The sequence below is a fragment of the Seriola lalandi genome, unplaced genomic scaffold, assembly GCF_002814215.2.
Source record: "Seriola lalandi dorsalis isolate HSWRI2012SDOR001 ecotype SW California unplaced genomic scaffold, Sedor1 jcf7180002052034, whole genome shotgun sequence".
NCBI lineage: Eukaryota > Metazoa > Chordata > Actinopteri > Carangiformes > Carangidae > Seriola > Seriola lalandi.
The window spans coordinates 1-15228 of record NW_019522587.1 but is presented as its reverse complement, the minus strand read 5'-3'; the positions used below and the strand labels follow the sequence as shown (position 1 = coordinate 15228).

Sequence of the window (15228 nt, the reverse complement as noted above, 5' to 3'; positions counted from 1 at the left end):
TAGACACATTACTACTTTCTACAGGAGCCTTTGACATCATACCAGCAGGGGGCAGTAGGTCACTGGGCACTGGGGTTCCTGAGCATTTGAAGGCAACAGAAGAGCGCCGTAGTCGAAGGACCCAAAAGAGTTACTTCTTTTTAGCCTACTGGTTTATATCTAAATAATTAATACCACATTTTCTGTGACAGGTAAACTTTATCAAATTTCACAGCGTATGTGTAAACGTTTTCTGGAGTTGATTACCATCACAGCATTAATTCTGTTTGTACATTATGCTATCCTCCCTCTAGCCCCGTTGTTTTACCGTCAGGCATCTGTACGGACACGGCTCACCGAGGGTGAGGACGACAACATGGCGGCCTCCTTGCGTCTGGGTCGTCAAGGAATTTTATTCGGCCTCAGATTGTCAAATTTTAACAAATGTTTGTGGACCACACACCCATGGCAGGAGCAAGTCAGACACTTCTTTCAGTCACCATGGTACCTCGGTGAGTGCTGACTGTCTAATAGAATAATAGTTGTCGTCCTTTTCTATACTGACATTTGCTATCATCATTTTCTATTTTGGTTAATCGTGTAATTCGGTCACCTCACGGCGATTTTGCATAACATGATAGATAATACCAGTGTTGTTAAATGGAAATGGATATACATTGTCACCAAACAGCAGCGTGAGGTTGTTTGTGCTGGGTTCAAGTTCAAGTGTCTTAGCTTCAATAGTAGACTGTAGGTGACTTGAGCCACTAGCTAGCTGGAAGAAAAGCCTCTGAAATTGCTCACACAGTCAGAGAGCCTTATCAGTCCAGGCTGTAGCAAGTGCTATTTAGCAATGCATGGATCTCCTCTGTCAGTCTGGTAGCCTAAGATGTGATCCCCCTTGTGGTTTCTCACACTTGATACAGTGGGTGCAACGGTTACCCATAGTTTCAACTGTAAAATCTATGGACGGGTGACACATAAAAGGAAAAAACAACAAAAAGTGTTTTTGTAAGGTTTTGGGCTACTATGTGCTCCTTAATATTAATTCTTCAAGTTTCTTAACTCTACTGGAGGGATGAACATCATTATTCCAAAAGATATGTCCTCATTTGGTGTTTTGATGATTTGGTGATGGAGAGTGCTAACATTTCGGTCCAGAATCTCCCATAAGTGTTAAATTGGGTTGAGATCTGGTAACTGCGAAGGCCACAGCATATGATCACATCATTTTCATACTCATCAAATCATTCAGTGACCCCTTGTGCCTTGTAAATGGGGGCATTGGCATCCTGAAAGAGACCACTCGCACCAGGACAGAAATGTTTCATCATAGGCTAAAGGTGGACACTCAAAACAATTTTGTACTGATTTGCAGTGACCCTTCCCTCAAGCAATTATGTCTATAGTGTTGTCTTGGTCTACACTGTATGCACTCGACCACTTGAGGAGAATATGGCGAAGGATGATTCAGGCTAATCACTTTTTTTTCCTCATCACTGTAGACCCCTGCCTATGGATGTTGCACCACTGAACTCTTAAACATGCATTCATGTTTGTAATGAGGGGTTTATACACTGTAAGCCTAGTATAATGTTCCTGTCTATGCTTCTATGTCCTTGTGACTGAACTGGGAAATGAGAGCAGTTAAAAAGAGTCCAGCACTCATTAATTCCATTATTTAAACCTGTGCTTTTCTTACCATGACATATCAAAATGTCTTCCATGAAAAAAGGCTGACTGGATCCAGTGGTCAGACTACTATAATAGACCCTTCTTGGGCAGACATTTTGACCTTTCAAATCTGGAACAGCACATTAATAATATTAATAATGACTGAATTCCATTTAGGTGAGCCAGTTTCAGGGCTCTGATATTGTGCATGCTGGCTCACTGACATTGCTTACTGGAATGGAGCCATTGTTGGTTCTATTTTTTGATGAGCCAAAATGTCTGCTGTGAAAAAAAGTCTGACAGCAGAAAATTTCAGCACACTATCTGTATAGATCCATAAGTAATGTTTGTTTAACAGTTGACATGGCATTCTTCATTTTCAGATAATGATAAAAAATGTAAAAATGAAGTAACAAAAACAACATATAGGAACTATAGGAATATACTGGCTGCCTTTATCTACTCAGTTTTTTGTGATATTGCCAAATATCCAGCAGATGGCAGCATCACACAACATGGCCAGAGACCACATACCTTTTTATGGAAAGTTGGATTTATTGGCAGGAGGCAAAGACAGCAAACCCCTACAACCCCTGACATACTTTACTTTGCTCACTTACTCAATTTTATTTTTTGAGTGAATTTTTTAAAACTTTAATTGATGTCACATAGCTGATTGATTAAAGAAGTATAAGTTGTATTTGTATGTATTGGTCCCAGTACATTTAGTAATTGAGAAAGACTTCTGGGTTCACACTACCACATGCCAGGATTTTTGATTCTTGATTTATGGTACTGGATTTACAACAATTTGCACTGTAAAACGGAGAGACATATAAAGATAGCTTAAAATTGCTTTTGATCTCACATTTCTTCCAGTGATTTCATTTAGATTTTCTATGATGAATATTTGAGAAATGTCTGCCTGTACATCTCTTAGACATTTAATTTTTCAGTCTACCTATGGTATCTATATCTCTATTTCTTTCTATAAATCATACATTTTATGTCTGTGCAGGGTACTGAGCATTTCATGTTTCATGTCTGAGCAATTACCCAGACTGTGTTTCATCTGCAGTATTGCAGGCTAGTTGTAGTAAAGCAGTGATGCCACCGTAGCTTGGATATGTGCTTTCCTCTGGCAGCCTGAAGATCCAGTGTCCAACACAGTGCTGTGAGCCAGTTGAACTCTGGCCTTATGAGCAGCTGGTGACACTGGGGGTCTTTGATGGTAGGTCGAATCCCTGTGAGAATACGACTGCCTCTGCAGCCTCTTGTGCCGTGTCAGCCAGAATCACAATTACATAAGTGACCTGCCAGCATTCTTCTGTCATAGTGGCAGTGTCTCTTCCTGCCGAGCTGAACATGTTGAACCCCTGAGGCCAAATTCCAGCCAAACATTACTTCTTCTGGGCATGTCACCTGATTTACTTTGACATTCACATAGCTGAGTTGAAGTTGAAAGACCTAACTGTCGGAAGGTTCTGAATATGATTGTTGTGGAAATATTTTTTGCTTTACTTTTAAGTATGATAACTGTTGACATTGCTACTGCTACCTCAGTGTAAATTATGTTATTTTCATTTTATCCTCTAGGTGTCAGTGCACTCAAAGTGCAAATGCCTGCTCTCTCCCCCACCATGGAGGAGGGAAACATAGTCAAATGGCTGAAGAAGGAAGGTAAAAGAAACAGATGACATAATACTTTCTTTGCAAGCTCTCACTACCACACTGTTCTGCTTGACTTCTTTTAACTAAGCTGCTAAAACTTCTGTGTGTTATAATTTGTTATCCAAAAAATTACATTTTCTTCTACATGTAATTCCCTTCTCGTTGATGTTACTACATTTGTAATGTTCCCTCCCAGTTAAAACATATGCAATTCTAACAGTAACAAGCACTGCGCCTGCGTTCATTACATCAAAAAGCTGAATGTTTCTTTTTTCGCAAAATGATGGACCCACGGCCACACTTATCATTTACTCTGTGACATCATTCTGCTCTGTACGGCAGAAGCTTGAGCAGCGGAGCACCCGAGGGCCTCTGGTGGCTAATTGGCTCAAGGAAGCACAGCAGTCACTATTCATCACTGCTTAGCAACTCTGCCCAGCCATGCGCCGTAGCCACACTCTCATTTATCAGGAGGCAGCACACTGAATTCTGATTGGCTCCTCTGCTGTGTTGCCATGTGCTTCTGTGACTCGGGTGAGATATGTACATGTGTGTGTAAGTGAGAAAAGGAAAAGAAGGAAAAATACATTCTCAGTGACAAGCAAAACACATCCAGGATGCTACTTTCTGTCCCCAAACTCATTATATGATTATAAGAGAGCTTCCAAAAAGCCCTTATTTTGTATGGTTGTGATATGATCAACTGTTTTACATGGAATCTTGTGTGAAGAAGTGTTTTTTGTAGCGTAGAAGACTTACAATGTCTTTTTGCAAGCATAGCAATGCTACTATATGATTACAACACAGCTGGCCAATAAGTGCTGTAAATGTCATGAGTAAATGATTTGTTAACACGGTCATACATTTGCTTGTAACATTATTGTAAATTGGCATCACAGCAGCACCAGAATGAATTACTGTTAATGTCAATCTGCATATAAACAAACTAACACTGTCCATAGAAAGTAAATCTATTGTAGATCACATATGCATTTGAACTAAGGTTATAAACAACCCAAAAACTTTAAGCCGTTGCTTTCAAGGGCCTGAGAAAAGTGTAAGACATGGGTGAAGCTGTCATCATACACACGTCTGCACCACGCAACTTGTTTACATGTATTCAATGCAAACCAATGTTATACTGTGCATGAATTATGATCAATTACCACATGTACATTAACTCTCTTTAATTGACTTAAATCAGAGGGCAGAACAGTAATCTGAGTGTCTTTTTTGTTGTTTTTCCCACTGCCTTTCTGGTTGAGCAGAGGTGAAAAGGCTCAGGGTCGCCTGTTTAATCTTTAATATTGCACATCACACCTAACCCCTGGGGTCATATGGTGTTAAAGCCTCATACAAATCCAATCTTGATTCTACTACTGCTTGCTCTCAGGGGCTTCCAACGTCAATACTGCCTCTGCTCTTTCAACCTTCCCCTCACCCACCCCCATCTACTCTTCCCTTGACTCACCCATTTTCCTTCCCATACATCTCGCATTCTTAAATACAGCCTACAAACGCTTTTTCAATTTAGGGATTAATATGAGATTTTATGAGATACTTTTTGCCTTTGTCATGGCACTGCCCTTGATTTTCCATCTCTTTGTTGTATTCCCAGATGCACCCCTCTTACAGCTTTTTCTGCTAGATGATAGAAATGTGACCAGATGTCAGATCTGGATAACCCTTACCTCCGTGTCACATCTTAACACATGGACATATGCCACAAGAGGTTTCAATCATACTGTGCGTTGCCTTGACTATCTGTTACCAGAACACGCTTTAACTTCAACATTAAACTAGTGATTCTAGCAAGCGTTTCCTGTACAAATAAGCTGCACCACTGACAACAGCCATTTTTCTTTTGCTCCTCTTTTTTTCCATGGACACAATAAGGTCCATTTGTTTCTGTATTATGCTGTCGGAAACCCATTTGAGCTGTTGCACAAACAAGTGTAGCTCAGAATGGCTATCTGAGCGTGGAAGAACTGAAGCAGTGGCTTCTAATTGCCATCCTCTTTCACCGCTAAGCAGATGCTAATATATTCCAGCTCTCTCATGTAGTAGACCAGTGGGAATCTACTGGGACTTTAAGGATAGGCAAAGATCTCGCCTTCTATCAGACAGACACACTGCATTTCAGTATCTTTCATTCTTTCCCATGAAACATTGATTAGGCTCATGTCAGCCAAAGCCCGAGCAGATATTTCCCGCATAACCTTTTCGTCCCTTCAATGGAGCTCTTTCATTTTTATGGCAACTAATTTGTTCTCTGTGTGTGAAAAGCCCCAGTGAAAGAGCGGTTGTTTTCAACATGCTGCTGATAATTGTGCTTCATGCATTTCCAATCACAGCTGAAATAAAACATTTGCACTTAAAACCTCCTTTCATAATGCAGTAATTTTCAAATTTGTTTGGTTAATCAGTGCTTAGAATGCCAAATAAACGTTTATGTCATATTTCAAGTTCGTGGATGTGTTTCTTTAACCCCTCAGGTGAGGCAGTGGCAGCAGGTGATGCCCTATGTGAGATTGAGACTGACAAGGCTGTTGTTACCATGGAGTCTAATGATGATGGCGTTTTGGCCAAGATTTTGGTGAGTATGCAGACACACACATAAACATCCTCTGCAGGAAAGGATTATATATGGCAATGCATTTGCAGGTACAGTCATATTTAAGCTTTGACTATGGCTTTGGTGCATTACCTATGAAAGTGGGGGGTTGGGGGTGTATTTAAATCCTGTGTATTTAAGTATGTTTCAGCACCAGGATTTTAAATTGTACTTTTAGACAATATTAGTCTTTAGTTTTCAATTCTTCTCTTATTATACCTTCAAACTATGTAAAGTCAGCAATTTGCAGTAGCTATGGTGATGTTTTTAAATTCAGTTTATATTCACATAGATTATAGTCCTGTTAATATCTGAGTATTGCAGGGTTCCTTAATTGCCTATACTAATTGGCTATCCTTGTTAAATCTGTTTTCCCTATACAGTGACAGCAAAGCTTTGACAGGGTTTCTTCAGTGACAAATAATTCTCTCCTTCCACCCCCCTATTGTGCTGTTTGTTGTTTGAATTTTTAATCAGCTGCCAAAGACAGAGCGATCAGTTGTCTTTCATCAGTACTCCAGCACACATCCGTTCCCTTGAACAGAAAGATGAAGATGTTTTCACATCTTTCGCTTTTTGACTGATCTGTGAGAGATATGAATACAATATGTAAAATGAGAGGAGACAGAGGTTATTTAAATAAGATGAAAGTTTATTTTCCCTATTTTAAAAACTGAAGAATGATGGTGAGGTGTTGCTCTGTTTGTTCCCATGTGTGCACAACAAGCCAAAGCCTTGCTCCATGTCACAGAATGTCTTATCTAATAAAATGACATGTTCCTTGGCCGTGTAATTTTGGACATGCTCGTGTTCTGGTGAAGCCTGAGTGGAGCAGGGTTTAATTAGGCGATGCCTGTTTGTGCAACCTTCACAAAAAAACAAATACACAGCCAGTCTGCACCAGCAGATTCACATAACAAATGCCCACCCAGATTGTCCATGAAGAATATGCAGTCCTTTAATATGCACTGTCACACACTTAGAAGTGGTTAAATTAATGAATTAATAATCAGAGGGATGAGTGTCAATTATAAACCATATGCTTATATTTCTGCCTTTCACTACACTTGCTTCCATTCTTCCACATTCCCTCACTCCATCCTTGTCTTAGCTGCAGTGGGGATGAGGTAGTTTCCATAGCAACCACCCAAGAACTGGGGGTAAGGGCTTTAGCACTGAAGCTGGCAGAGAAAGATGGTCTGCATTAGATAAGCCCCATAGCTCTTTCTCTCTCTGTCTTTGATAGAGCGTATATGTGTTGTTAATAAGAAAAACAGCAGCTTGTGGCAACATTTTAGAGATTTCTACACTCCCCTACATGGCATGGGCAATGTGGCATTCACTCTGTCCGGGTCAGACTACATTAACCCTTGATGGTGTAATTGTGGCTCCAAGCACCCAGTAGGTTACTAATTTAAAGGCTGCTGTAATTACCTGCCTGTGGCCAAATGCCTGGACAGGCTGCAGTAGATGTGGAACTTCCTGTGCTCCACAGGGGTTATTTATGGGGGTCAAGTACCTCTATGGCCCTCTACCAATTTCCAACCATGGCTCTTGGGGGTGAGAGAATGGGAGAGAGCTCCTGCTCATATTGGGACATAGGGGCTGGGGGTAGGAACACCAGCACCATGAGCACAGATTACTGTATCTCATCATACTCTTACTACGTTGCTCTACCCTGACCTGAGGGCTTCAAGCTGAAAATCTGCCTTGGGTACAATCAATCATAGCCTGTAGGAAATGACACATGTTTGCAAATGCGTGGATGCACATTGCTCTTCTGTGTTCAGATCTTTTCAAAGATGAATGATACTGAGCATGAAATGGAGAATGTCGGTTTAAAAATGGATTAATAGGTAGATGAATCTGGATGAATTGGTGATTGATGTAATGAATAACATGGCGGTTAGGACTGATGGGTAGATAGTTTGTAAGACTGATAAATTGATGAAGATATCCAACACATTCGGTGACACTAACCTGTCAGTTTCCCATTTATCATTCCCTTTCCTTCCACTCTTCATCTCCACACACGGTCATCCAGGAGATCAATTTAAACACCAGCAGCTATGTGTCCTCTAAATCAATAGTTAGTATAAATCACTCTCTGACCTTCTGAGGTCAAAATAAAAGAAAGGCCTGTGTCTTTTGTCAAAACAGGAGTACATAACCTGTGGGCTGTTGGCAAAAAGACTTATTTGAATAAGTTTATAATTCATGTTTTTCTTCAAGAAAGATCTGCTGGGGAAACGTGGGGAGGTGGCACATAACGGTTATGGTGTCTTTCCTTCTCCTTGACAGTTTAAACTCACAGTGTTAAGGTTAGACAGCTAAACAAATATGAGAGATTGATTCTGCATATCTGGTGTGAATTGTCCTTGTGTTTTACATTACATTGGACTGGTCATGTTGTTACTAAGACTTAGGATGATGTTGCTGCAGTCCTCTTTGTGCAATATCTGTCATGCTCTATTAATCAGAGAAAACCACATCTCACTCCCTAAAACAAGATCTCTCTCCTTTTTCTTGTGCATGCTGAGGCTAAATCTACCAAACCTTCCACTGTGCACTGTGAAGTTAAAAGAAATGTTGATAACCGTTGAGGTTAAGCTTATTGTAACCGAGCTGTTTCGACACTCAGTGGGCTTGTATGGGTGTATGATAACAGTTTGGTGATAAGTAGGTTAAACCTCATAAATGGTCTCATCTGTCTTTGTAATATTGTTAGCCTGGCTGATGGGCTCTGAGGAGGTCCCTTAAGAGCCCTTTCAGAGATAAGTTTGACTTTTCCCAGTGAGAATGTTGCCATTGAAATGCCTAACGACTGGATGAGACTTGCAGGCTATCTTTCTTTACGGTCATGAGCCCATTTACATCGGGCAGCAGAGAAAAGGTGGCTGTGAGGACATGGCATGAAGTTCAGAAGTGGCCATTCATTCTACACCCATGTAGAATGCATAATGCACAAATTTGCGTTTTGTAAATTGTGAAGAAGGTACAATTTACTTCCTTTCAACTTTCTGTAAGTTTTGCATTGTCCAAGTTTACACAACAGTGTACCTGTCCAAACACAAGTACAGAAAGATGGTGCAGATTAAATATTTCTTCTAATTTGACATGCTCACAGTAAAGATGGGAATTTACTACTAGCTTTTTCTCTGACAGCAGCACCTCTTTGGGCAGGACCTTGCCAAACACAGTGGATATCTGAACCAATGCAAACGTTGATGTTTGAGCATCATCTACACTTCCCATATGTTTCACTGTGTTCAATAACCATTTGATGGCAGTGTTGAGCCCCACACCACTACAGTGTACTAAGCATGTGTTTATGCAACTACCCACCATGCCTAGCGTATACAGAGCATATGATTTTACCGTGAGAATTCACCCATCCACCCAAGTAGCATGGTAGCAGCTGTGTGTGGTTGTGTGTGTGGTTGTGTGTGTGTATGAGTATGTATAAGAGAACTTTTAAAGTGGTGAGCCATGAAACCACTCTCGGTCTCTCGTTTATGTTTAAAATGTGGCATATATTTTGTTTTTAACTACTGTATATGTCACATAAGCACTTCACATTGCATAGAATACTAATAATAGTGTATATTAGGTATCCCTTCATTTGGGCGATTGGTCTCTTTAGGGGTATGGCTGTCTAACAATTTATCACATCACCACACTTACTGTAGGAAATGTGTTGCGTTGCTAGTCTCTACCGTGTGTATCCCTGTGGGACTGAAGAGAAGGATTTTCTGTGGAAATGTACAGAAGTCCGGATTTCCCTGAGTAGCCCTTAGGCTTTACCCTCATCCATCACCTCCCACTGGCCAAGAGAGGTGCTGTAGAGACATTAAACATGAAGAACGAGGCCTAAGACAGGCTGAACACACAAATGTGCACACAAGCACAAAAAGAAAAAAAAACACATATGACCGAGAAATTATCCTTAGGGGAAACGATAATCAAAAATACACAGGATAGTGATGGACTTGAGTCACACATGAACACACGTTGTTGAAGATATCTGTCAAGTTTTGTCAGTATGTTGTTGTTGTTGTGTTGTGTGTTGTTATATTGTACCAGTAGATTAGAATAGCTTTGTTCTTACCATCACCATTCAATTTGTTAATACAAGTGCAACACAGAAATTATTTCACGGTAAATTCCGATGTAGTCAAGGGAGTATTATCCTCAGATGCCTATCAAAAATGTATTTATTAATTAAATCGGCTGTAGGTAAATATTAAAGGTTAGTGCCTCAGTGCAACAGCACAGCATTGCTACTTACTGTCTAAATCTCCAAGTTGATGTTTATCTCTATAACCTTGCTGCGGGACAGTTAGGTCTACATTGAACTAAAGCAGCACAGAATTAGCATGGGAGTGCATGTCTTTCTACCAGTGAGCACAGCTGTTCATATATTCTGCTGTCCTTTCCAGTTTGATGAATATGATTATTAGGGTGCTTCCAATGTTTTTGCAAGCCTGTTAGAAGGAGGGGGTGACAGTGGAGTATGTTGACAACTGTGGATTTACTAATAGTGCTCTCACTTTGCACCATTTTATTGTGAAATGATATCAAATTTTTTCATTTGTTTTTTTATTAAGAATTGCAGGTTATCAACTCTTGGCCGATCAGTGGTGTAGGTGGATGATTAAATGAAAGAGCACAGCTACAGTTAGGTGTCTTTTTGCCATTTTCGGAGGGCCTTCCTTTACTTCCTCTTCTTCTCTCCTTGTATTGAGCTGCATCTTTAAGAGACAGCTCATTAAGTGGATACCTTTTTGAAAAGAGATGAAGTGCAGTAGCCCAGCACTGTGTATTGTGCCTTTCATTTACACTGATCAATATTGACTGAGGACACCTTGCACAGCTTGGGGAAAGTGGGGAAAGCAGTGGATTTGGAGTACTCTTTAACAAGATAGTGAATCAATGGTTGACAGCTTTGAACAGCTTGAAAACACATCTATTGCCCTCCAAGAACCTATTCCAGCACAGTCAGGTTCTTTGTCACGTTAACAGCAGAAGAAAATGGGAGTGATGGAAATTGATGTGAACAAGAAGGCAATGTCATTTTTCAAGAGGTTCTCTAATAACGGCTGTCAAGAGGTTTATCTGTTCAATGACCACCTGATTAACTTCAGTATCACTTTCCCTTCATTTATTCTTTTATTCAAAATTATGCACTAGTAGACCTTCACCTTTATTAAAATAATCTCAGTTGCACTTGAAGTGGCTGAACCTGTTCTGCTAATATTCCCCCCATACTGTATAAGTAGCTCTCTCACCCTATTTTCAGATGGAGGAGGGCAGCCGCAATGTGCGGCTGGGCACTCTCATTGCCCTCATGGTGGAGGAAGGGCAGGACTGGAAGCAGGTTGAGATCCCCCCTCCAGATGCTGCAGCTCCATCTGCAGCTCCACCTGCTACACATGCAGCCGCTGCCCCAGTTGTGCCCCCCGCTGCTCCCTCTCCACCTCCTCTACCGAAACCAGCCACTTCAGGACCGTGAGTGGTGCCTTCTATCTTTTTAACTGTTCCAATTCATACCCCTCTACTATTAATCAACTGGCAGCAAATTGCTAATACCTCTAGAGTGAATAGAGGTCTATGCACACACCACTGTGGTCATAATGGAGGGTCACAGCTCCTGGGCAGCAGTGGATGTGAATGTCAAAGTTTAAAATGTAGCGATATCAACATAATTTAGATTTATATGCTGTTTAGGCTTTAAATAAGCTTGATTTTGTTCATATGTCAGCTTCTTGTTGAATTACCCACACTATGAGTCAGCTCTTTGTCATAGTGCTGTTAAAACAACTGATAGCGCAGTGTTAGCATTAGCATTAGGTTATGCTAGTTCATTTTAAACATAGTTCTTAAATCACCCATCTGTGTTGTTTAAAATAGCCTTTAACCAGATTCAGTAGCTTAAAAATACATGAAGAATGAGTTGAAAATCATCCCTCTTTTTTCAGTGTACAGCTGTGGTGATTTATGGTCTTTGTGTCCACTACCATCTAACTTGCTGAATAAGGTTATCTTTCTCTGCTCTCATTTCAAAATATGTGAGATCCTACCTGACCCCTGTTTACACAATAAATACTGCTGTGGAAAGCAAAGGAGCTGCCACAGAACAAACAGGGCCTATTTGTTATGCAAACTTTTCTGAGCCAGTCCACATATTCAGATTTGCACCTTGGCTGCATCATTTTGACAGGGGTGAAAGATGAAAGGTGAATGTGTTGTGCTGCAAGCATGATTATTAGGAAAAGGATGCAGAAATGGGCCATATTAAGGTAGTCCATCTCAATACCACTGATGGACAGTTTTGCACTAACTTTGTTCACTCCAGACTGGGAAAGAAACAACATGGATAGATTGTCATGTGCTGTATACAAGTATGTAGATTTGATTTGAGTAAGAATTGATATAATGATATAAACACAGCTTTGACTTTGGCAGTACATTGACAGTTCATTGGTATGTTTATAAATACATGGTTATCTACTGTTATTTCTAAAAGGGATTTGACTTTTTTTTAATAATTAACACCAGGATGAAAGTTAAGTCTTTAAAACAAAAGCATAAAACTTGAAATGGGACTATTGTATAATTGTGTCATACTCTCTCTCCTGTTCAGCTTACGTCTGAGTCCAGCAGCAAGACACATCCTGGACACCCATGGTGTGGATCCAAAACTGGCAACACCCACTGGACCAAGGGGACTTATCACTAAGGAGTGAGTATTAATGAATGGATTCGCTTTAAGTCACAGAACATGCAAGTTGTGCTTTTCCCTAATGCAACAACATATGATGTATAATCTCTGAGTTTCCACCAGGTTATTCCAAGCCCAGCGACCTCTGAACCTAAGCATTCTGGAATTTAGTGCGGAAACCTTAAATATAATGGTTGGAAAGTTCATCACCAACATCTTTTGTTTAAAGTGCTTCATACAATGCAGCTTTAAAAATATAATGATAAGCCATGCAGATCAATTCAGCAGGTCAAAGAAGAATTCATTTCAAGAAGAAAATTTAAAAATGAAGAAATTAGTTTTACATTTAGCCAACACTTTGTCATTTGTTCAAACTGGAAGCGATGTGTCAGCAGTAGGTGCTTGTTCTCCACTTTAATAGGCCCATCAGATTGGACGGGTCCCCTTGTGGCCATCATAGTATCTCTGAAGGAAAGAGATGTCAGGCAGAGCAAGGCAGGTCATGGCCACAGTGTAGGCAGTGTGAATGAAAATGAAAATCTGGGAGAGACTAGATGAGTGAAAAAGTGCGATGAAGAGGTGGATAAGATTTAAGGTGCTTTAATCCTGTTAAGTGGTGAATTCAGACTAAAGAAAGCTGTGAACACACACACACACACACACACACACACACACACACACACACACACAGAGCTCTAATGCTACCTGCTGTCAGTGGGGACTTGATTGAATGCTCTCGTTACCCACCTAACACCCTGCTGGGGAATCTCATTAAGAACTTCTGTCGCCATAGCAACCTATTCTCCAGGACCCACTGGTGACCATAGAAAAGCAGACCATACGTTTTCGGTGATGTGTGTCAGTAAAAGAGAAATACATTTGAAGCTTAATAAACCAAACACTGTAAAGAGTGATAGCTCATAGAAATTCAGTGAAGCCTTTCCTCTTAATGCATACCTTGTAAATGTAGCAAAAATGGTTCATTTAAAGCTGGATTCATCGTGTAACCACAATAATTTATATGTTGTAAAACACCGGTCTTATTTGTCCTAATAACAAAGTGTGTCAAGATGAGAGAGCATCTCATATACCCCCTTTTTAGGTAATGTAGAATAGAGTAGAGTATTTTTCTCAGAAGTCTGCTACCAGGTTTGTACCCTTTCTGCCTACAGAAAATTACAATTCAAAACGTATGATACAAACTTTACTAACTAGCAAAAAGGGAACACTGTTGAGAAAAAGCAATTCCTTTGGTATAAAGCTGTAATTAAGTAGCTGTAGTTAATCAACACAAGCATGCTCTTTGCTGCACGAGTGTCAACATGATTTCTAGGTTTTGAAGTTTAGATTGTTTTACTAATGCCGTTTAATTATATCCCAATGATTTGCTTTGACATGACTCCTCAGTTGCCTCTTCTTTAACCATGTGTTGAGACTTGCATGAATGGTTTGCCTATTCACTTATTGACAATTTAGCTGGCTAATTAGCTCAGTATGTCTTTAAACAGGAGGGCTGATGCTGAAAGAAGACAGAAGAAGGTTCAGCAGGAGATGAGAGCAAAGAGGTTTAAGCAAAAACAATGTGCCTCTTTGCTAAGAGGCCTTCCTGAATTGAATGGTGGGCTGTTATAAACAGTTTGCTTGCCAAGCCACAGAAAAAAAATCTGTAAAGTCTCACTTTTAAGGCACTACAGCACCTAGACTGGAATGGTGTATTTTTTCTGTTTTTTACATGTCTTCTTTGTTTGGAGAGAAAGTGCAATTCAGATTTTGAAAACATAGTTTCAGGAATAGCTGAACACAAATGTAATATGTGGAAGATGCCGAGTACGATTACCAAAATGAATCATCCTTTAAAACGTTTCACAAAAGCTCTGTAGATGACAAGTCTGGGGTTGTAGGCTAAAAGTCACAAACTGTGTCATTCTCATGGATGCACTGATCATCGATAAGTGTGTATCATCTGCTTGCTTGAGCCTGAAAATTCATTCTCCAAAGTTTTGGCTTCATGGCATCAGTTTAGCCAGTGACAAGTTTGGTAAAGCAGCCAAAGGCAGAACCGAGAGGATTTGTCTGGAAGTGGTCTGTTTAGCATAATTTTAGGAAAAAATTACATATTTAGTACACATCTGGTAACCAGTTGATGCCAAAATTGTAAAATTGGTTTGCTCTAGCCTTTTCCTTCTTGCCAGTGTCTTTGGGAAGCTTAGATGAAAATGGCTGAACCTAGGTATACAGCATGGGCTATAGCTTAGGTATGTTGTGAGACTGAACGGTTCTGTTCTTGTCGGAAACAAAATCTCCTTGTGCAAATAGTTTTACATCGGCTTAGCCCCTTCAAGGGAGAGCAGAATAGACCTGAATTCGCTTCCTTTGTCCTTTGGCACATCAGATAAGACTGAAACCAGGGAAAGGTACCCCTCCCATTCCACCCTAGTGAGGCCCCTCTGTAGTGGGCATGAATAACAGAGGTCATGCAACCCAGAGATGAGATCATAGCATGTTACATAATCCACAGCAGGGTTTAAAAACACACTGAGTACAAAGACACACTTTTGTATCACTGCAT

At 40.3% G+C, this 15228-nt stretch overlaps 1 protein-coding gene across 1 annotated transcript; it reads left to right on the top strand.

The window, feature by feature from the left end:
- The first annotated feature begins 324 nt into the window (after positions 1–324).
- On the top strand, positions 325–14306 carry LOC111649814 (pyruvate dehydrogenase protein X component-like). The gene is made up of 6 exons (XM_023399505.2): positions 325–491; positions 3250–3333; positions 5820–5920; positions 11238–11446; positions 12582–12680; positions 14168–14306. Exons 1-6 carry the CDS (start codon positions 356–358, stop codon positions 14289–14291), a joined length of 753 nt encoding a protein of 250 aa, XP_023255273.2. The 5' UTR covers positions 325–355; the 3' UTR covers positions 14292–14306.
- The last annotated feature ends 922 nt before the right edge of the window (positions 14307–15228 follow it).

Excerpts from the sequence above, each read along its gene's own strand:
- LOC111649814 (XM_023399505.2), top strand. The coding sequence starts at position 356 with ATGGCGGCCTCCTTGCGTCTGGGTCGTCAAGGAATTTTATTCGGCCTC. Across the intron at positions 492-3,249 it reads TCAGTCACCATGGTACCTCG|GTGTCAGTGCACTCAAAGTG; the intron begins GTGAGTGCTGAC and ends TTTATCCTCTAG. Across the intron at positions 11,447-12,581 it reads AAACCAGCCACTTCAGGACC|CTTACGTCTGAGTCCAGCAG; the intron begins GTGAGTGGTGCC and ends TCTCCTGTTCAG.